Below are 21,812 nucleotides of genomic sequence, written 5' to 3' on the forward strand. Positions count from 1 at the left end.
CAAGGCGCGCAGCCTGCCGCTGCGGCTCGCGGTGGGCGGGGCATTCGGAGGACACGCCCTCTGCACTGCACCTCCCGCCAATCGCAGCCCTCGCCCGAGGCCCAGTCGAGCCCGTCCTCTACAGGGGGCGGGGCGTGAGCGCATTGGCGCCAATAAGAAGCGGCTGATCTGCATACGACCAAAGCGGCGCGGCAGGGCTCTGTTTTGCGGCTAATGCCTGCCGCCGGTAGCGCGGAGCGGGCGGCAGCCTGCCTAGAAGAACCGTGGGGCCGCTCGGGCTGCGGCCCGGAACGAGCGGCCCACTCGCCCTTACGTAGGGGCATGTCTGCGCCTTGCGGGCCTCCGCGCGAGGTCATTTCTGGCAGTGATTTCAGCTCTTTTAGTATTTGTCCAGCAGGTTTCCCGCTCTGCGGGAAGCCCCACACTGCAGTGCAATGATAGGGCGCGGCGGCGGGGGCGGTGCTGACGGTGGGGGCGGTGGTTGGCGGGGTGGGGCTGCGAGAGGCTGCGCGAGGCGTCATGGCGGCTTCCGCGCAAGCTCCGGCGCTTAGCGCGGAGCAGGCGAAAGGTGAGCGGTGGAAGATGTGGGTTGGCGCCGGGGGGTCGTGGCGGGGTGTGTGAGGAGTTTATGTCGCCGCAGTGGTGCTGGCTGAAGTAATTAAGGCCTTCGGGGCTCCTGAGAACGTGCAGCGCATGGACGAGGCCCGGGAAAACGCGTGTAATGACATGGGCAAGATGCTGCAGTTCCTGCTGCCCGTGGCCACGCAGATCCAGCAGGACGTGATCAAGGCCTACGGCTTCAGCAGCGATGGAGAAGGTGGGCAGTCCTGGCGGAAGGAGAGCAGGGCTCATTCTGCCGAGCGCCGTCTTCCTTCTCTCCCTCCTTCTCTCCCTCCTTCCCTCCCTCCCTTCGCAGGGGTGTTGAAGTTCGCCCGGCTAATCAAGTCCTACGAGTCGCAGGACCCGGAGATCGCCAGCATGTCGGCAAAGCTGAAGGCTCTGTTCCTGCCCCCCATGACGCTGCCGCCGCACGGGGCTGGCATTGGCGGGGTGGCCGCCTCGTGACGCCGCCGCCTGGGCTGGTGCTGGGAGTCCCCGGTGCTCCGTCCGGAGCCTTCCCGCGCGGCTGGGGCTGTCTGCGCTGCTGCTCAGCCAGCCCCGAGAAACTGAGTGGTTTAAACAAGGAAGATAATGGCGTGAGACGAACCGGCTTCTTTGTGCATGTTTCTGTTTCTGGCTGTGAATAAAAGACGTCTTGAAAGTGCCCTCGTTGGCTAATGAATGGACAATAAGCTGGCGCAGCTCTGCAGGTATAGGCCCTTCTTCCTGATGCGGGGCAATCATAGCGGTGCCCGCCTCATATGTGGTGAGACCTGAGCTTACTGTACAAGGCATGTACCAAGTTCTGCAGAAAATGCACTTGATGATGCAAGCTTTAGTATGAAAGCACAACACTTTATAGCTGTCTCTTTCTTTTTTAATGCTGTAAAAAGAGATGCTAAGCCTCATCTAGAATCACAGACTAGTATCAGAGTATGACAAGTTGGAAGGGGGCCACAAGGGTCATCGAGTCCACTCCCTGGCTCCACACAGAACCTATCCTAATTCAATTCAAACTCAGTGTCTGAGAATAAGCACTCTCAGCTTCAGCAGACTGGGGCCGTGGACAGCCTGTTACAGGGCCCCACCACCTTCTGGTGAAGACCATTTTCTAACCCCCAACTTGACCTCCCATGATGCAGCGCCATGCCATTCTCTCTAGTGCTGTTGCTGCCACCTGACAGCAGAGCTCAGCCTTGCCCCTCTGCTCCCCTCATGAGGAGCTGTATGCTTCTGTGAGATTCAGAGTCAACTTGCTGTTAACCAGAATTCCCAGACCCCTTCCAGTGGGGCTGCAATCCACCTTCTTTTCCCCTGATAGGATAGATCCAAGGTTGCTTCATCCCAGGTGCAGAATACAGCATTTGCTCATGTTAACCTTTACGTGGTTGGTGATTTCCCAGCCTTCCAATTTGTCAAGAACAAGTATTTACAAATGTGCTATTTGAAATGTACTAGGCAGCATGTTCCTGAAAACAATATTGTCCCTAAGGTGCTGTCCAGTGATGTAAATGCAGCTTAGACCACTGTGACCAACAGTCAGTACTGCTAATTCATACGCTTTCCCATGCACTCCTACAATGAGCTTCTGTGGCTGTATTCTTGTTTTCTGTCTAAATGGGATCAAACTTGTCAGACTACGTGATACAAGTGGCAACATGATGTAGCAAGGACTGGCATACAGAGAGAGAGCTTGCCCATTTTGGATGCAGGCAATGTATAACTATTCTGCATTTCCCCAGACTGAGAGAGAAGTGGGCTCTCCCTGGTGTGAAATTTTGTTATTTTCACCTTATGAAGGAAGGCACACGAATGTATCATTTTAGCCTTCTAGTACATATGCCTGTTGCCCATGGAAGAGCTGGGGTCTTTGGGAAGGGCTGAGAGCAAAGGGCTCCCAGCCGCCACAGGCTGGGAGGGCAAACTACGGCTGTGAGAGCCGTGTTGGGTTTTGCCTCTGTGCCTTGGTTACAAACCAGGTAGGAATGTAGCTGGAGAGGGTGTGAGCAGAGCGGATAGGAAATAGGAAGAGCAGTCCATCCCTTCTGTTTCTACCTACCTCTCCCAGCCTGGCCTTTCCCCACCCCTCTAGTTATTTATTAACTACAGCCCAGGAAGTGTTTTGCAAATGGTGAAAACCAAGCCCTCTAACTGGGGCCTGCTTTTTGCCTAGCCTGGAGCTACCACCTTTAAATTGCCCAGAAACAAACAGAGCTCAGTCAGGATCCTGCCTTTGTGCATCAGACGGGTGAGTCACGGACACACGGCAAACCCATCAGCTGCTCCTTCCTGAGCCTTGACACCGACTGCCATGATCACCCAGCCATGGCAGCAGAGTACAAGTCCACCTCTGCTACTTCCAATCCTGCTTTATTTCTTCTTGTAGGACCCCCTGGTTTAGGGGTGTGGTACTTCCTTCAACAGCTGCTGTTAACCCCCCATCAGTGGGGATCTGCGTGTCAAGACCCCGATGCCATCCTGTGGGTGAGTGCTCTGTGTGTTAGTTAAGGCAAGAAAACAGAACTGGGGGAGGGAAACAAAGATACTGGCAGTAGGAATTGGGCACACATGGGAAAAATATATCTTAAGCTTGAGGTGCTGGAGGACTAGAGTTTCGGTGTTTTTGTTACTGCTGTTACCATTGCTCCTCCTCATTTTGATAATGAGCAAACAGTTCGTGATGCCCAGCTTACTGCAATTACTCTGCAAGCTGTGAAGCTGGAGCATTTAAAAATGTTTTTGTACAGAGAGATGTCAGGTGGTTGACCTTTTTAATCCTAGCAATTTGTGATTGCTACAATTTTAATTCTTCCTTATGCAAGAGCAAGGCATGCAGTCTTTACCATCAGTATAAATGGGCATTCTGTTTTGAGGACTGCAGTGGTATGGAGTAAAGAAATGCAGTTTGCACTCTGAATAGAACCTCCTTGTCAGGTGGTCAGACAACCTGACAGAGCATCTAGCCTCGGCAGGTTATAGGATGATGGTCCATATGCCCATTCCCTAGGACCAGATGGCCTTCACTGCTATGTACTTCTGGAAAGAACTGCAAGACTGCCTGTCTCAGTGCTGAGAACTAGAAATAGCAAATGCAGTGCTGATTTTCAAAAAGAGTTCAAAATAAAAGCCTCCAAATGTGAAGAAAGCACAGACCATTACAGTTGATATCTGGGCAAGAGGTAGCAGAGAAGGCAACGTCTGTGACATCAAAGAAGGAGTCAGCATCTGCTTTTGTAAAGGCAAATCTTGTGTTGTAAAAAAGCCTGCAGATTTTGAGCAACTTAACAAGTTTGTGCACGAGAGACTTGGTTTTCCAAAAGAGGATTTGACAAGGTTGCCTCTTGAAAGGATTTAAGACAAATGCATGACATAAAAGAGAAGGTGGCATTTTTCTTTAGTGAATAACTTGAAAAAATAGGGAAAGTAGGAATATCCACTTTTTATAGTAAGTTGAAGGTATCATTGGTGTTATGATAAGGGTCAGACCTGAACTATGTGCTGTTCAGTATATTTCCAAAAGACCTATAAATAGAGCTTGAATATTGAGATGAGAAAATTAACCGTTTTTAGAAAGTTATTCAGGAAAATGGAAAGCTGACTCAATAATTGCAGAAAGACTTTATGATAATGGATGAGCAGGCAATTGATCAGGAGATGAAATTCAATATAGGCATATGTAAAATGATATTCTTAGGATCATCAAATGGTTTGGGTTGGAAGGGATCTTAAAGATCATCTAGTGTTAGTCTTCTCTGTTGTGGACAGGGTTGCCACTCACTAGCTCCACTTGCCCAGGGCCCTATCCAACATGGCCTTGAATGCTAGCAGAAGTTGGGCATCCACAGCTTCTCTGGGCAACATATTCCAGTGCCCTCTGAATAAAAAATTCCTACTAACATCTAACCTGAATCTACTATATTTTAGTTTAAAACCGTAATCTCTTGTCCTTTTACCACAGACCCCAATAAAAGGTCCCTCTTTCTCTTTCCTGTAGGCCCTTTTTAGGTACCGTAAGGCAGGTTAATGTCCTTTTGGTGTTGAGGGTCACAGAGCTGAACTCAGTACTGCAGAGGGTGTCTCATGAGAGTGGAGTCTCATGGAGAGGGAATAATAATCATCTCCTCTCTGCTGGCCATATTTCTTTTGATACAGCCCAGGATATGGTTGGCTTACTGGGCTGCAAGTGCCAGAATTTCATCCACTAGCACTCCCAAGTCGTGTTCTATTCTCAGTTCTGTATTTGTGCTTGGGATTGCTTGGACTCAAGCGCACTTGGCCTTGTTGAACTTCATGGAACTCTCTTAAGCCTGCCAAGGTCTCCCTGGATGGCAACGCATTGGAGGTCCCCCATTCCCTACAGTGATCAACAAACATCTCACAGCTTGGTGCTGTTGGCAAAGTTGCTGGGCATGCACTCAGTCCCACTGTCCATATCAGCAACAAAGATGTTAATAGTGTTAACCCCAATACTAACCTCTGAGGAATACCATTCGTCACCTGTCTTTACATTGTGCCATTGACCAGAACTCTGAGTGTGATCATCTAGGTGAATCTTTATTCAGCGAGTAGTCCTTCCATCAAATCCATGTCTTTCCAGTATAGAGACAAGGATCTTGTGTGGGACAGTGCCAAAGCCGTTGTAAAAGGCTCCCGTGTTTGTCAGGCACAGTGTGCTCTTGTGGAGAAAAATAACTCAGAATTTACACATAAAACTTGTGGAGAAAAATAACTCAGAATTTACACATGAAAAAGTTGTGAGCTAATGGTAACCTCTCAGGAGTGAGATTGTGACAGCATACAAGTCCATGTGCAGGTTAGCTTAATGTTCAGTTTTGGTGAGCAAATAGCAGAAATTATCATCATGTCTCTGTCTGTGTCTCATCTTTAACGCTGTTCATTTCTGAGTCATCCTTTGCCCTCTTCTCCAAAACAGTACAACAGAGTTAGACACACCTCAAAGAGGGACAACAGAGATGATTTGGTCTAGGATAGCTTTGTATGGAGACCATCTAAATAGGGTTGGAGTCTTCAGCCTGGGAAACAGGTGAGGAAGGATACAGAATTTAGAGGTTTATAAAATCATGAGCGGGTGGAGTGAACATCAATCAGGTGATGACTGATTTTTCTTTCTACAGCAATGAAGTATTATTAAAAATGTGCAAGCAATATAAGCAAGCCAAAGGAGGTAGTTTACCAGTGAAACTCCTTGACAAAAGATGCTAAATTTCTTACAGATTTGACAATTGACTAAACTAACTTCAAACAGAGACTTAAAGAGTACAGGGAGGAAAAAAACCTCTGTGCATAAATTCTTCTGCTTTTCCTTTGTCAGCCATTTCAACCTCTAGATGGCCTAGTCCAACCCTCTGCTCACAGCTCTAAACCACCATAGTTGAGGTTGCTTAGGGCTTTTTTCAGGTTAGTTCTTGCACATCTCTGGGAGAAATTCCCCAGTCTCTCTGGGAATACTGAGGCAATTGCTGAACCTCCCTTGCTGTGTGTATAATCTGAATTTCTTTGCTGCAAGCTACATTTCTTATTTCTTTTCCTTTTGCTGTGTTCCATGGAGAAGAATCACCTCTAAACACCCTGGTCCCCTGTTAGATAGTGTCAGACTGCTATTAAATTCTTTAGCAAGCAACTTTTCTCCAGACTGAACAAACCTAGCTCTCATTTTCCGTGGTGAACCCAAGCTCCTCATTGCCCTGGTGGCCTAGTGCTGGGTTGTGCCCAATTTCTCAGTGTCCTTTCTTACACCAGTTCAGATGGAGGTGCCTTTTAATTACTTACTTTGTTTATCCTGTCTTCTAATCTTGTTCCAGTGCTAGCTGTGGCTTTTCTCCATGAAGAATTTGCAAGATGAGGTTCTACTATCTGGTGGCACTTAAAGCCAAACGACACCATAAGAGTAGTCTCTTTGCTGAAATCTTCTGACCTGTTAATTATGTTGTGATAGTATTTTAGAGTCTCGATTATAATTTTGTGATACATGCTTCCATATGACATCATGTGAAAAAACTTGAAAACTGTGGGGAGTTGGCTGGGCAGGCAGGTGCTGCTCAGGGGCTGGTAGGCTGGTGGTGAGCAATTGCTTGTGCATTGCTTGTTTTGTCTATATATTTTATCATTATCATAACTATTGTTCTTTCTTCCTCTTCCTTTTTTTTTGTTTTAGTGAATAGTTTTGTAGTTTTTATCTCAGCCAATGAGTTCTACTTTTCTTTTTTCTTTTTTCTTTCCCCCCCCCAATTCTCTCTCCTATCCCCCTGGAAGGGGTGGGTGCAAGTGAATAGCTGTGTGGTGCTTAGTTAGCTGCCCATGTAAACCTCAGCAGTCCTTTTGGCACTCAACATGAGGCTCAAAGAGTTAAATTAGCAGCAGATTTGACCAGAGCATATTAAAACAGAGTTGTGGTTGTTGTGGTAGTTACTCTGCTAATTTTTTTATTATTTGCAGAGCTCTTTCAGAGCCTTTTCTTGGAACTGTATTATTTAGCACCATACTTGCTATTTATTTTCCTCATTGTGGTGTTTACTGTCACTAAGAGTTGGATTAAGTTTGTCATTTTGTTGTACTGTGTGATCTTGGTTTATGATATGATAAAATTGCTGGTTGGAAAACTGATCTTGAGTTTGTGCTCAGCATTACAATCATCTCTGTGCCTAGGGAACCAGATGTTGGAGAATATTAGTAATGACACTCTTTGCTTTGTCTCCTCTGGGAGGTAGGCTATGGGGGAGACAAGGGAGGATACTTCCCACCTTTTCCTCAGCCTCCCTTTCTCTTTCACTTTCTCATGCCTCTGCCTCCCACAACAGGCCATGATGTTGCTCCAAGCACTGTGACAGGCCCTACAATTTCTCCAGTCTTTGTGACAGACCCTGTGGTTGCTCTAACCCTTCTGATGGGCCCTGTGGTTGCCCCAAACTCTTGCAACATGCCCTGTGGAATTAGCTTTCCTCCTCAGATCCTCAGTTGCCACTGTTTGTTCTTAGGCCTGTCTCCCTACCTTCTCCCTTTTTCCCCTTTCCCAGGGTGTGGGTCCATGGGTTCCCCTACCCCATTAGTCACAGAACTGGGCTGAACCAGCCTGTAAACCGTTGACAATATCCTTTCAAGTAAGATCTGCTATGTTACCCAGGCAAATGGACCACCATGGAGAAAGGTATCCAGTGCCTGATAAATTAGCTGTGCTGGAGATTATGCATAATGTTTACTTGGATGGTAATCAGTTATCCCATGATCCAGATGATATGAGGTGCCCTCAATCTATTTGACAGAGATCTATATGGAGTGCACCACCATCATATGCCACCGCCTTAACAGCAAAGACCTGGAAAAAGAACAAAAAAAAATAGCAGATGAAGTGTCTAACCTACTTCAACAATATGAGGAAAATCTGTCTTTCTCCCTACACGCCTGTATCAGCTGTAGAAAAGCAGGTTCAGCAGCTCAAAGAAAAATATAAGTTTTCTCCCCAACCTATACAAACCAGTATCTCAGCTATTAGAAGTCAGTGTTCCTGTGCTCGAGTGAGTTAAAACAGTGACACCACACTGTCACCTGGTGGTTTTACTGTGTGACCATGGATAAGATATGAGGCAGTGGAATGGAAAACCCACTTTGATCCTTAGGCATGGATATGTGAGTTGCAAGGAAGAACAAATTAAAAAAATGGTTCTTCCAGAAAAATGGCTGCTCCAGTTTCCAAATGGCAAAATGTTCCTAGATAGACAGATAGTCTGATCTTATTTCTGACACTGACAGTGAACCTTCTGGTTCTCGTACATGAGAACTGAGTAATGAATACAGTAATCAGAATCAGAGGTGCCCTGCCTCCAGCCAAGTGGAGGAAAGGGACAGTGAGTTTTACTGGACTGTGTGGATTTGACAGCCTAGCACATTAGAACTACAAGAGTGTAAGGCTCTAATGGACACCAGTGCACAGAGTAATGTCATCAGGTATAAAGGGGCAGATCTTCTGTATTTCTGGAGGGACAGAGGTATCCCTTTTCATACTGTTTCTCACAGTATCCTTTTGGACAAAATGTCCACCATATGGCTAGACAAAAACATAGTGAGATGGGTGAGCAACTGACTAATGAGTTGGGCCCAAAAGATCATAGTAAATAGTGTCATATCAGGCTGGTGGCTGGTTGCTAGCAGGGTTCCACAGTGTCCATTTTAATGCCAGTTCTCTTTAATATTTTCAAAAATTACTTGGATGTAGGACAAGAAGGTGTTTTGAGCAAGTTTGTTAATCATACTCAATTGGGAGGAGCAGGTGACTCCATGGAGAAGCTTTGCAAAAAGTTTTAGACAAGTTAGAGGACTGGGCAATCACCAACTGCATGAATTTTAGCATGAGCAAACACCAGATTCTGCACCTGGAAAGGGGTAATTCCAGCTATACATACAGACTGGGGGATAAGATGTTGAAGAACAGCTCAGATGAAAGAAATCTGGGGATTTTGGTCAGCAACAAGTTGAATATGAGTCAACAGTATGCCCAGGCAGCCAGGAAAACTAACTGTATCCTGGGTTGAATCAAGCATAGCATTGCTTGCTGGTCAAGATAAATTATTTTCCTACTCTACACTGCACTGATACTGCCTCTTAGATCATTGTGTTCAGTTTTGAGTGCCACAGTACAAAAAGGACATGAAACTATTAGTGTGTCCAAAGGAAGGCTTACAAAGATAGAGGAGAGTCTAGAGGGGAAGATTCATGAAGAGTGGCTGAAGTCCCTGAGTTTGTTCAGCCAAAAGAAGAGGAGACTGAGGGGAGACCTCATCGTGGCCTACAGCTCTTCATGAGGATTTTCCCTCTCTGATGACAAGTGATAGAACCTAAGGGAATGTCATAAAGCTGCAAAGAGTTCTGTATGGCTATCAGGAAAGGTTCTTCACTGGAGGGTGGCTGGGCCCCAAAACAGGCTCCCCAGGGAAGTGGTCACAGTCCTGAGTTTGCTGGAGTTCAAGAAGCATCTGGACAATGCTTTCAGAGATGTGGTCTTGTGTGGAGTCAGGAGTTGGACTCCATGATCCTTATGGGTCCTTTCCAACTTGAGATATTCTACAGTTTGATATGTAGTAAACTACCTGAGAGTGAAAAGCAATGTGCCTTGTTCACTGATGGGTTCTACTGTACTGTGGGACAGCGTTAGAGGTAGAAGGCTGCTGTGTAGAGTCCTCCATGATTGAGTTGCAGAAGCTACTGAAGGTGACTTGAGGCAATTTGCAGAAGTGAAGGCCATCCAACTAGCTTTAAATACTACTGAAGAAAGAAGTGGCCAGCACTGTATCTCTACACTGACTCCTGGGTGATGGCAAATGCACTATGGGAGTGTTTGCAACAATGGAAGCAGAACTGATGCAGTTATGATTATGGAAAGGTATTGCTGCTTGGGTAGAGAACATGGTTGTAAAGGAACGTCCCTTAGATGCCCACATACCCAAGAACTGTGCCACTGATGATCATCAAAACAACCAGCAGATGGATCAAGTCTCTAGGATTGAAGTGGCTTAGGTAGATCTTCACTGCAACATAAGGGCAAATTATTTCTAGCTCTGTAGGCTGACGATACTTCAGGCCATCAAGGAAGAGATGCATTATATAGATGGACTTGGGATCAAGGGGTTGACTTGACCATGGATGCTATTGCACAGGTTATCCATGAATGTGAAAGGTGTTAGAATTAAACAAGCCAAAGAGATAAAACATCTTTGGTATGCAGAACAATGGCTGAAATATAAATAGGGGGGGGCCTGGCAGACTCACTGTATTACACTCCCACAGACCTGCAAGTGCAGTGTGCTTACAATGGTGGAAGCACCCACCGAACGACTGGAAACATACCCATGTCCTGTGCCACTGTGTAAAACCATCCAGAGTTGATTTTCCCTTCATAGCATCTGGTGTAATTCTGTGTTTTCGTTTTAGGAGAAAAACACTTGATAACACCCCAGTGTTCTTAGGTGGTACTGAGCAGTGCTACACAGAGCCAAAGACATTTCAGCTTCTCAGCTTCTTAGACTGTCCTGCCAGCAAAGGGAGCTGAGGGGGCACAAGAATCTGGGAGGGAACAGGACCAGGACAGCTGACCTAATCTAGCCAAAGGGATATTCCATACCATATGACTTCATGACATAAACTTGAAAGTGGTAGGGAAATGGCCAGGCAGAACATGCTTGGGGAGGTTGACTGTCTGAACATCAGTTGGCAGGTAGTGAGGTTGCTTGTGCATCACTTGTTTTGTATGTATATATTGTTATTACCATAACTATTATCCTTTTTTCCTCTTTCTGTTTTAGTGAATAGTTTTTATCTCAACCCACAAGTTCTTTTTTTTTTTTTTTTTCTTTTTCTTTTTTTTTTTTTTTTCCTCCAATTTTCTCCCTCATCCCACGGGAGCACAGAGTAAACAAATGACTGTGTGTTTCTGAGCTTATTGAGGTATTGTATGTTCTTGGTGTAAAATTTGTTTCATTGAGTCTGTGCCTTTGAAGTTTCCTTATTTTAATATCAGTTTTAAGTCAGTACAGCTGGATTCTGCAGCTTACCACATCCCAGCTTATCATCTGTGTGAAACTGGAAGTATTTCAAAGGAGGCTGTTTTTGGTGCCTGATCTGTCTTTCTAGCAATGAAGTTTAGTTTCTCTGTTTGTGTCTCCTGTACTTCCCTTTGGTGTTAGTTTCTGTATGTCTTGGCCATTGTGAACAGCCTGTTCAGTTCTTTGTAAGATTTGTGGTATGCAGGGAAGTCTGCAACTGCTGCTACTTGAAATGAGCAAATCTCTTTTTTTTCCTTCTGAAACAACACACATCTCAGCTACTCTGTGTGGTAGAAGAAAGAGTCATGCTCCTTCACCAGCTGGATTGCCTTCTGTGGCTTTTACTTTGCTCTCATTCTTTCATGATAACTGCAGACTTTAAAATGTGCTATGGAAAAGGATAGTCATGTGCTTTAGCTGTGGAGAAGTAGAAATAGTTTTCTTACTTTTAATCTGGATGTGTGGATTTACAGCTTTGACCTCACAGGTGCTGTGTGGGCCCACCATATGCTGTAGCTGATGGTTCTGCTCTCTGCCTGTTGTTCTGGGTGCTCCAACATGGCTCCCAACCCTTTTGAGCTTCTTCTAGTTGTACCCTCCAGGTAGGCTGTGTTCAAGATGAAAGTGCTCTGCTTAGAATGCTAGCCTATGCCTCTTAAAATCTGCAGACCTGGCTTTACTCAGATTCCCTCTGTGGCTGCTTATAGCACATGGGATATTTACCTGCCTAGTGGGGTCATGGAGGTTTCATCTACACGGCTGAGAGCAGCCCCACAGAGCAAGATGCATGTCTGGTGGTCAGAACACATAGGGTGCTTTACTGCTGAATGCGTACCAGCAGCATGTGCTGCCTGTTTTACCCTTGCAGATGTGTGGGTGACCCTAGGCAGCTGTGGTCCCCTTAGTACCACTGCAAGGACTTTGGAGTGGAGAGCCCTTGTATTTCTTACTGACCTCACGAGAAAGAAGGGGAACAAAGACCTTGCAGAACTGAAATTTGTGACCACAGCTGGGTCCCAAGAAGCACTTGTAGAGTCAAACCTGATGTGAAAAAAACAAAAAAAAAAAACAAAAAAAACACAAGGGCCTGAGAATAACAAGGGGGCTGGGGAGGAAAGACACAAAAGGAGAAGCAGAAGTGTGTGCAAAGCAGCTTGGGGCTGAGGAGCTGATGGTTCAGAGCACTTCCTGTTCCTGGAGCCGCGTGTGCTCAGCTGCGCACCAAGTTGCTCCTGCCTGTGCTCTACAGCACAGAGGGCCAGGAGATCAAGGCACACACCCAGAAACAGAGTGATGGAGAGGCACTGAATGGACTAACAGTAGACTTCAGGAGAGATACATGGCCAGCTCCCAAGAGAAGCAGAAACAACTTAGTGCCGGTTGCTCCATTGCTGATCTCCGACTTCCCTTTTCTCAACAGTGCAAAGAGACCTTTCCTCTGTATTTTTTGAGTTGCTTTGGTGATAACCACTTGACCTCCCCTTCATTTTTCCCTTCACAATGGTGAGGTAAGAGGGTCTGACACGTTTGTGCGTGTGTTTGGATGTGTGTGTGTAGGCAGGGGAACCAGCAAAATAGGGCAGCTGGGAGGGGATCACAGTGGTAGCTGTATCTCAACTGAAATCCTTTGTAGGCTTGGGAAGGTAGTGTAGTGGTTAATAAGGGTATTCATGCTATTGCTGGCTATCACCTGCATGGATATCCCTAAGGAAGAGGACTGGAAGCCATTCTTCACTGTACAATAGTGGTGCCTGGCATTTTTTTCGTTTATTTGTTTCTGTTTTCATCTCCTTTTCTAGGTGGTTTCATCGTGACCTGAGTGGGCTGGAAGCTGAAGCCTTACTGAAGGGACGAGGTGTCCATGGGAGCTTCCTAGCCAGACCCAGTCGAAAGAATCAAGGGGATTTTTCCCTTTCTGTTAGGTAGGTAACTTGGACTTTGACTGCTGTCTTTCCAAGGTTACATATGCAAAATGCAAAACCTTCATTTGTCCTGCGGTCTCTTCTTCAACTGTCCTTATTCCTCTGACTTCTTTCCAAGCTGTAAAAGGACCTGAGCTGCCCAGTAACTTCTAGACACTCCCTTAACTTTCATCAGGAGCTTCTTTTTCCAGTCATCTCCTTCCACTGGGATGGTTTGCTGCAGTTCCATGGGAGAAGGTGATGCAGGCGGTGGCTCCAAATTTTCTGGTTTTTATTCAACTGCTTCACCAGACTGTTCTGTGCCTCATCCCTCAGGGTTGGTGATCAGGTAACCCACATCCGTATCCAGAATACTGGGGATTTCTATGACCTGTATGGAGGAGAGAAGTTTGCCACACTTTCAGAACTGGTAGAGTACTACACGCAGCAGCAGGGCTCACTGCAAGATAAAGATGGAACCATCATTGACTTGCGATATCCTCTCAACTGCTCTGATCCCACTACAGAGAGGTATGGAGAAAACCAAGCACTGGTATGTCTGTGATGATGTTTCATGCCCTTCTGTCTACCTGGCCCACATCTCTAGAGAAAACCTTGCAAAATGCATCTCCTGGTTCCCTCATCCTCCTGTGTTTCCACAGGGACAGCCATCCTCAGCAATAGCTGGACGTAACTTGACATGAGAGCAGACTTGATGGGGATCTATTTATACTTTTGATGTCTTGTTGCCTTTGTGATTTATATACTGTTCATAAAAAGCAGGGGTTGTGGTGTTAGTTATGTATCCGCAGTGGTAGGTGTGGGTGACTTGGTGCGTGGGAGCCCTCAGCCTTGCCCCAGACCTGCTCCTTTGGGCCTAGCTGACTTGTGGCAGAGTGGGGCCCACATTCACCTGCTATTCCCAGCCTGCTGAGTCTCCTTCCTGTCCCCACTTTGCATATGTCTCTGACACAAAGTTCCTAAATCAAATCAGGTGGTTTTGCCCTTGCATCGAGCCTTCAGGCTTGCTGACGCAGCTTGGAGGGTGTCATGCCGTGCTCTGGGGCGGGGACAGACAGCTTCATGGGGAGCAAACAGGTCCTCCTCATGCACCTGGGGACAGAGAACTGCAATGCTGGGTGAGAAGCAGCTGGGTGCACCGTGTGTTACTGCTGTGTCCTGGCTGTCCGCTCCACTCAAGGCCGTTGGGCTGTGGCCCTACTGCTTCCTCCCTTCCTCCTGCGGTTGGAAACTTCTCCCCCCAGCTCTTACGAAAGCTCCTCTCACTCTCTCCCCAAGTGATTTTCCATCACGTGGGTTTGAAGAGCTAGGCTGTGCTGGGGGAGGGAAGGGGGGAACAGGACACATTAACTCCTTCCTACCTGTGGAGGATTGGCCCGCAGACCCCTTTCTTGATCAAGAGGGCAGTCAGCTGTTCCCAAGGGCAAATGTTGGCTGGACACTTATTTGGGAAGAGGTTCAGAAATTAATAACTGCCATGCAATGGAAGTCCCCAGCTACTTCTTGCAGAGAATGGGATGAAGATCAGTAGAAATTAAAGCTAGCCCCAATTAGCTGAGGATGGTAACTGTATGTGACATCTCAAAAGGATTCTTAGATGATGTGTAGAAGAATGTGTTGTGCTGAGCAGAGCAGGGGTGAATGAATGCCCTGTCTGTTTCTGTTACTGTGGAATGGGATCCTGCACTAGATTTTAATTCTTGGGGATAGCGGAGGAGCTGTAGCAATTCAAGGTCCATCAATAAATACCACTGCTGCCGCAGACCTCCATCATTAATTACTCAGTTGTCAGCAAAACTGCTGCTATGGATCTACCCACACTCAGCATCTGCCTGGCCTTTACTGCAATGTGTGCAGTGATGTGTGGAGCATATCTGGTGCTTATTGCAGTACCTGAAGTGAGCAGAGCAGGAAGAGGCATTACAAGTCAGCCTGATGCAAGAGCTACCTGCTTTTGAAATGCTACTCACCAGGGAGATGGCCCAAATGGCAGTGGCTGCAGTTGCTGAGAGCTCCATGACACAGGACAGAGCTGCACAAACATAGCCCGTGCTGGTATGATAGATTCAAAGCCTCTGAACACACAGCCCAGCGCATGGCTTCAGCTGCAGATGAAGCTGTTCCATTGACAGATGGGCCTTTTTGAGCCAGTCTCATCCTTGCTTGAGAGGGCCCAAATCTGCTGTCTGATATGTAAGTGGGGTGCACATAGGCACTGGGGTTGTGGTGGCTCCTGGTCTCAGGTATGTCCAGATCCAGCAGAGCTTCCACAAGCAAAGTGGTACTGGAAGGAGTGGGATGATTCAGAACATCTCACAGCATCTCAATTTACTACAATTTGCATGTTTGTTTCCCTACTTACCAGCTCAGTAATGCCCCCAGTACCTTCTGGAATGGTCCCCATGTCTAGTCTGATTGCTGTAGGTGAGGTGTTCATAGAGTGGGAATTATCCTTTGACTGAAAAGACAGCTGAGTTTCAGCTGAGTTTCAGAAAACAGGATTGTTACTAGAATTCCAAGAAAAGGATCTTTCCCTTGGTTAGTTCTTTAATGCGTCTGAACTCAGTAAAGCCATCTGAGTGCTACTAAATCTGATGGGATTGTTTCTCACTGGGGGCTTCGTTCTGTTTTCTTTAGTGTTTGAATTTCCAAAGCACCCTGTAGCAGTAAGGCTAGAATCCCAATAATGCTTAGAGATACTGAAACCCACAAATACCCTACCTGAACTGATCTGAAAGCCAGTAAGCATGGCTTACCTGTGCTTTCGTGTATAACACAGCTGTATCAAACTTGGTGCTTTCCCACTGTACTTTCTGTTTCTTGGTCCCTTCTAGCTCCACTCATCCCTTGCCCTTTCCTTTTCTTGGCAGCTGTCTAACTGCTGTGCCACATAGTTTTCCCAAGATCTTGCTTCTCCGTCGGTATCCCTTCTTTCCTCCTTCCTCTATTTCTCCCCTCATCTTTCTTCATCCCTCTTTCTCTCCTTCCCCAGTGTTGCTGTCTGGCATGTATCAGCTCAATGGCATCCACTTGCTTGCATCTCCACCTCTTCTGACCTTCTCTTACTTTTTCAGGTGGTACCATGGGCATCTGTCAGGTGCTGCAGCTGAATCACTTCTCCAGGCCAAGGCCACCCCATGGACCTTCTTGGTGCGGGAAAGCCTCAGCAAACCTGGAGATTTTGTCTTGTCTGTCCTGACTGACCAACCTAAACCTGGGTCTGATGCTCCACCAGCTGGAGCAACCAGTGCCTCTGGGGCCCGTCTCAAAGTCACCCACATCAAAATCATGTGTGAGGTGAGCAGGTGGGAGAGCAAAAGGAGAAGGGAGTATGTGTTTCTCTGCTATCTCTTCAAAAGCCCTGTCATCTTGATGATCAGTGTTTATGAATTTGGATCAAAGTGCTGTCACCTTGCAGGTTCCTTATGTTCTCATGTAGGACTGGGTGACCACTGGCAGTGCTGGGTGCTCAGACATGGAAGGAAGCAGGATGAGGTGTGTCTGAGAGCTCCAGCAAAGGGAGTCGAGTGAAAGAGGAGGACTCACAATCTAATGATGAGTTTATCAACAGACTTAAAAGCTCTTGGCAGAGTTGGAGGTATCAGCAAGGTCTTCAGACTTATTCTGGAGGATGTTGCACTGTAACAAGCACTCTCTCTTTCATATGAAGCTATACAAGAAATGGAGGGAGATTTCAAGGACAGAAAGCAATAGGCCTTAAATGAGAATTGAAGGCAATATTTCCTCCAGGCTTCCATCCACTAAGGAGTCAGCTCACCATGAACTCGGTACTGTCAAGCTACCTTTTGATGACTTTTTTCTAGATGGCACAAAGTGGTTCCTACGACATCGAACCTCAGATTGCTCTTTTTTCCCGAGCATTATCAGCTTTGCTTGCAGAAATGTTATGGGATGTAACGTGTTCTTTCTCCATTTAGAATGGACGTTACACAGTCGGAGGTACTGAAAAGTTTGACAGCTTGGCAGATCTTGTGGAGCATTTCAAGAAGACTGGGATTGAAGAGGTGTCTGGCTCTTTTGTATACTTGAAGCAGGTAAATTCTGTTTCTTCTGTTTCTCAAGGATCCTTCATAGGGATTCGCTGTTTGTTTGTGTTCTGTCACTCCTTGTTTTCCACAAAGGAGACTTTGATCTCCAGTAGCATCTCTCTCTCATGCCAACCTGTTGTATTTTCCCATCCCCAGCCCTACTATGCTACAAGGGTGAATGCTGCTGACATTGAGAATAGAGTGCATGAACTGAACAAGAAGAGTTTATCTGAGGAAACATCAAAGGCTGGATTCTGGGAGGAATTTGATGTAAGAAACAGTGGGGGGATTTACTCTGTCTTTTTGGGGAGTTCCTGTGCACCATTTAATTATCCATCCCTGATTTCTTTTCGGAAGTTTCTCAGGCAATCTTGTAAATTAATATCAATTTGTCTCTGAAATATCTGTTTAGATCTCAGGAGTAAGCATTATCTTTAAGTTAATTTATCTTTAAGAACCCAGTGAGGTAGAAATGTAGTTTTTTCATGGATAGAACTAGTTGCTAAAACAGTAAGAGCATGAACCTTGGACTTTTCAAGCTAGGTTAACTTTTTACATCTCTACTCCTCGACAAGCATGCCCACGTATCACTAGAGTTACCACTGCTCCTCTGACCACCTACTCTGTTATTGTGATCTTGCTGTAACTTTTTCCTGCTTTCAGAGCCTGCAAAAACAGGAAGCCAAACAACTGTTTGACCGTCATGAAGGCCAGAGACCTGAAAACAAGAGCAAGAATAGATATAAGAACATCTTGCCTTGTGAGTCTATCTCCTCCACTGTAAAAAGAGCAAAAAGATGGAGACAGGCAATGAAGAGGTGTCCCAGTTATCTCTGGCCCTGCCTCGGCCAGTTCTGTCCTCCAGATTGGATTAAAAATTCTGCAGCCTAGAAGATTTAAAAGCTGATAAAAGGTCACAGCCTTTTCATGCTCCTGAAGGAGGGAAGGAGGGAGGAAAGCATTAGACTAGCTTATGGGACCATCTGTCATGGGAAGCGGGAACTGGAAGCACACACTAAAATTGCTCTGACCCCAGAGAAGAAGTAGTGAAAATGTGGGGCATGCTGTGTACACTGAGTAACATGAATGAGGTGGCAGAGTCAGCGAGGGAGGTTTGTGTGGCTGGGCACAGTGTGTCTCACTGCTCTGTTTATTCTTGACTGTGCACCTAGTTGATCACTCTAGAGTCATCCTCCAAGGAAGGGACCCAAATATCCCTGGATCTGACTATATCAATGCCAACTATGTAAAGGTGAGATTTTTGAAAGATGGCTGTATGCCCTAAGTGGGAGAGAGGACTGCCAGTTCCTGCAGCATCCTTGATCCTTCCCTTTCCACAGAACAATCTGATCAGTCCAGATGAGTGCCCCAAGACCTACATCGCCAGCCAGGGTTGTCTGGATACCACTGTCAATGACTTCTGGCAAATGGTGTGGCAGGAGAACACACATATTATTGTTATGACCACACGGGAGGTAGAAAAAGGACGGGTAAGAAGGTGTCTTGAAACTGCCCTCTTTTCCCCCTTCAGTCATAGCTGTTTTCTTTCTCCCTCTTGCCTTCTGCCTGTCTCCACTTTACCTCTTGTCCACGCAGAATAAATGTGTGCCCTACTGGCCAGAGGCAGGCAGCACAAAAGAATATGGTCCTTACCTCGTGGAGAATGTTGGGGAGCACGACGCATTGGAATACAAACTCCGGCATCTCTGTGTGTGTCCAATAAATGATGTGAGTGTGCTTGGTCGGGGACTGTTCTGGAGCCCGTGGGTCTAACAGTCACTGTATGTTTAAGGCTGGGAACTACTGGGTGCTGTGGTTGCACTGTTCCATCTGTTTTGGGCTGGGACCACTGGTGACATCACCAAGGAGCGCTATTAAAGTCTTTGGCTTAAGAGCCAGCTCTCCCCAGGACAGTGGCCAGGGATGGGACTGGGTTGCAGTTTTACCAGTGAGATGTTTTTATTCTCAGAGTGAGGCTGCGCGTGAGATCTGGCAGTACCAGTACCTGAGCTGGCCTGATCATGGTGTTCCCAGTGAGCCTGGAGGAGTGCTGAGTTTCCTCGATCAAATAAACCAGAAGCAGGAGAGCATTCCAGATGCGGGGCCTATTCTGGTGCATTGCAGGTTGGTACAAAGGCTGAGGTTTAAATCACTCTCCATCTCTTTCATAGGGCAAGGTGCAAAGTCTTTGTCCTGCTGCACTAGCTGTTCCTTAGGACTTGAACCCATTGGCAATTCTTACTCCTTTTTGATGTCCCCAAACCAAACTCTACTGCCTGTTGAATCCTTGATTATTTTGTGGCAGTGATGAACAGCTGCTGCAGTGCTGCATCCTTCCCCAGAAGCAGCTGCATACTGTTTCAGGACCACGATGGCTGGGTGGATGTAGGTGTAACTATGCAGGCAGCTCTGATCTCTGCTTGTCCTCTCCCTGCAGTGCTGGGATTGGCCGCACTGGGACTATCATCGTCATTGATATGATAGTGGAAACAATCTCCACCAAGGGTAAGAGGACCTCATTGTGTCTTGAAGTAAACTGGCCCACGCAATAAGGCTTAATGCCAGCAGCAGAAGGTCTCAGTGGAGGAGAGCCTGCCACAGCCATGATAAAGTTGTGCTATCCTTGGTCTATGGCAGCTGCTGATTCTCTGAACTGTACCCACCTACTGTGACTTTCACCTTCCCTGAGCCTGAGCTCTTCCTCCAGGGCCAGGCTTGAAAGATCCTTAGCAGGAAGAAGGGATGGGAGGTCCTTGCAGGGGTAGGGGTGAAGGGAGGTGAAAACTTCTTGAATGAGCTCCACTGTGACTGCTTTTGGCAGAGAAGTGGGAGAGAGGGGTCAGCAAATACATCCAAAGCTTTTCTGGTACCCCTTTGTAGGGCTAGACTGTGACATTGACATCCAGAAGACCATCCAGATGGTAAGGGCCCAACGCTCAGGGATGGTGCAGACGGAAGCCCAGTACAAGTTCATCTACATGGCCATCTGCCAGTTCATAGAGACAACAAAGAAAAAGCTGGAGGTTATCCAGGTGAGAAAATGGGCTTTCCTATCCTGGGAATTGAAGCTGTGTGTAGTGTCAGCCCTGAGTGCAGGTGCTCTATTTCCTAAATGTTAAGTTAGCTTTGGAACCTATGTAGACTCTGACAATGAACCAAGATTTGGGACTTCTCCCCAACGCTATAAAATTCAGGGGACAACAGCAGCAGCTCAAGTACCACCCTCCTCTAACCACTAAACAGCAATTTCAACTACATTCTATACAACTTCCCTAAGTGTGGTTTAGTTACAAGCCGAATCTAAAACAAGCAGATTTTGCTCTCTACCTTTGTCTTTCCCATCCTGGTTTTGTAGTTGTCTCCCAAACCTCTGTCAAAAGGGTTTTCTCTTACTTGCATGCTGATACTGGCGTGCTTTCTCTTTTTAGCCTCTGACAACATTCACTACCTGCTGCTGTTTCACTGTTTAGCCAGCGCATGACAGGGAGGTTTGTTGGTGCCTCCAGAAATGTGTTGCCTTTCTAGTCCCTTCTGTACAAGGATGCACGCATTTTCCTGCTGCTCACCTCTGCACCACCTGTGGGCAGTGCACAGGGCATGCGAACTTAACAATCCACCAACCTCTACTGAGATCCTAGCATGATACAGGCACGATTAAACAGCCCCGATTCTTCCATTATGCCTCCTCTCATTATGCTTCTCCCAGACCCCATTCTTCTCAGCTTGAATTTTCTCCCCTGTAGTCTCAGAAAAACAAGCAAAGTGAGTCAGAGTATGGGAACATTACCTACCCCCCTGCAGCGAAGAATTTGCATGCCAAGGTCTCACGAAAATCCTCCAAGTAAGTGCTGGCATAAGCCTGAGGCTAATCTATGCTTGCTTCTGGCAGTGCTCTTTCTACCTGCTGGCTTGGCTAGGCTTTTCCTTCTGCTCACTTTTTCCTGTTTTTTCCTGGTCTTCCAGGCAGAAGGAGACAATTTATGAAAATTTGGGTAAAAAGGAAGAGAAGGTACGGAAACAGTTGTCCTCGGAGAAGAAACTGAAAAGCTCACTGAAGAAGAAATAAGCACAGATTGCAGGTAGCCCCAAGGGAGTTTCAACATGGAGTGCAGGATGGGAGCTCACATCCATGCTGGCCAGTCTCACATTTCAGTCTCTTGGACAGTAGGCCTTCCTCATCTCTTCCACGCCATCTTTCAGAACTCTGAACCAGGCTGCTTTCTAGCTAGCTGACCGACTTCAGCGTCCCTTGCCTGTACAAACCTGTGACAACTCCCACTGCCCTTCATCATTCATTAACAGGAAAAATCACACCACTTCTTTCCCTTGATCCTCGTGCACTGGCACCTAAACTCGCTGCTGCTTCAGCAGTTCCTCTTTTTGAGGAGTTAAGGAAGAGCTTTACAGGAACTACATCTCTCTGCTTCTTTGAGTTTAGCCTGTTTAGCATTCCCTGAGAAATCATCTTTTAAAATCTTTAATTTCTGGCCTATTTGAGCTTAGCTCCTCTGCTGTTCAACAGGAAACTTGCCCTTTTCTTTATCCTGTCCCTCTACACAATAACCTTTTCTTTTCCATCCTACAATTGAATGCTGTAAATATGCCAGACTTTGGTGTGACATTCATTTTATCTTCTGTTTGTAAATAAAGGTGTACTTGTTTGAATGCTGACCCAAGTCTTTTGCACT

At 46.5% G+C, this 21,812-nt stretch overlaps 2 protein-coding genes and 1 non-coding gene across 5 annotated transcripts; all 3 read left to right on the plus strand.

Annotated features, from left to right (window-relative positions):
- The first annotated feature begins 362 nt into the window (after positions 1 to 362).
- Positions 363 to 422, plus strand: LOC128089942 (U7 small nuclear RNA). The gene has a single exon (XR_008210730.1). It is a non-coding gene; the product is annotated as a U7 small nuclear RNA (small nuclear RNA).
- A 43-nt stretch (positions 423 to 465) lies between these two features.
- CUNH12orf57 (chromosome unknown C12orf57 homolog) lies at positions 466 to 1,266 on the plus strand. The gene is made up of 3 exons (XM_052701748.1): positions 466 to 568; positions 641 to 817; positions 917 to 1,266. The coding sequence occupies exons 1-3, from the start codon at positions 520 to 522 to the stop codon at positions 1,063 to 1,065; spliced, it is 375 nt and encodes a 124-aa protein (XP_052557708.1). The 5' UTR covers positions 466 to 519; the 3' UTR covers positions 1,066 to 1,266.
- A 1,432-nt stretch (positions 1,267 to 2,698) lies between these two features.
- Positions 2,699 to 21,789, plus strand: PTPN6 (protein tyrosine phosphatase non-receptor type 6). 3 transcript variants are annotated; one of them, XM_052701724.1, is made up of 17 exons: positions 2,989 to 3,084; positions 11,627 to 11,755; positions 12,574 to 12,661; positions 12,953 to 13,075; positions 13,391 to 13,585; positions 16,150 to 16,372; positions 17,014 to 17,130; positions 17,281 to 17,394; positions 17,788 to 17,884; positions 18,297 to 18,376; positions 18,465 to 18,614; positions 18,721 to 18,852; positions 19,094 to 19,248; positions 19,562 to 19,629; positions 20,005 to 20,156; positions 20,868 to 20,965; positions 21,088 to 21,789. In XM_052701724.1, exons 3-17 carry the CDS (start codon positions 12,654 to 12,656, stop codon positions 21,188 to 21,190), a joined length of 1,815 nt encoding a protein of 604 aa, XP_052557684.1. In that variant the 5' UTR covers positions 2,989 to 3,084; positions 11,627 to 11,755; positions 12,574 to 12,653; the 3' UTR covers positions 21,191 to 21,789. The 3 variants fall into 3 exon arrangements, with proteins under 3 accessions (XP_052557682.1, XP_052557684.1, XP_052557683.1); XM_052701722.1 differs by lacking the exons at positions 11,627 to 11,755; positions 12,574 to 12,661 and adding an exon at positions 2,699 to 2,848 and having other exon boundaries at positions 2,987 to 3,084; XM_052701723.1 differs by lacking the exons at positions 2,989 to 3,084; positions 11,627 to 11,755 and having other exon boundaries at positions 11,802 to 12,661.
- Positions 21,790 to 21,812: the final 23 nt, after the last annotated feature.

The sequence above is a fragment of the Tympanuchus pallidicinctus genome, unplaced genomic scaffold (genome assembly GCF_026119805.1).
Source record: "Tympanuchus pallidicinctus isolate F22 unplaced genomic scaffold, pur_lepc_1.0 scaffold40, whole genome shotgun sequence".
Taxonomy (NCBI): Eukaryota; Metazoa; Chordata; class Aves; order Galliformes; family Phasianidae; genus Tympanuchus; species Tympanuchus pallidicinctus.

Excerpts from the sequence above, each read along its gene's own strand:
- PTPN6 (XM_052701722.1), top strand. Across the intron at positions 17,395-17,787 it reads GATTCTGGGAGGAATTTGAT|AGCCTGCAAAAACAGGAAGC; the intron begins GTAAGAAACAGT and ends TCCTGCTTTCAG. Across the intron at positions 19,249-19,561 it reads CCTATTCTGGTGCATTGCAG|TGCTGGGATTGGCCGCACTG; the intron begins GTTGGTACAAAG and ends CTCTCCCTGCAG.
- CUNH12orf57 (XM_052701748.1), top strand. The coding sequence starts at position 520 with ATGGCGGCTTCCGCGCAAGCTCCGGCGCTTAGCGCGGAGCAGGCGAAA. Across the intron at positions 569-640 it reads TAGCGCGGAGCAGGCGAAAG|TGGTGCTGGCTGAAGTAATT; the intron begins GTGAGCGGTGGA and ends ATGTCGCCGCAG. Across the intron at positions 818-916 it reads CTTCAGCAGCGATGGAGAAG|GGGTGTTGAAGTTCGCCCGG; the intron begins GTGGGCAGTCCT and ends CTCCCTTCGCAG.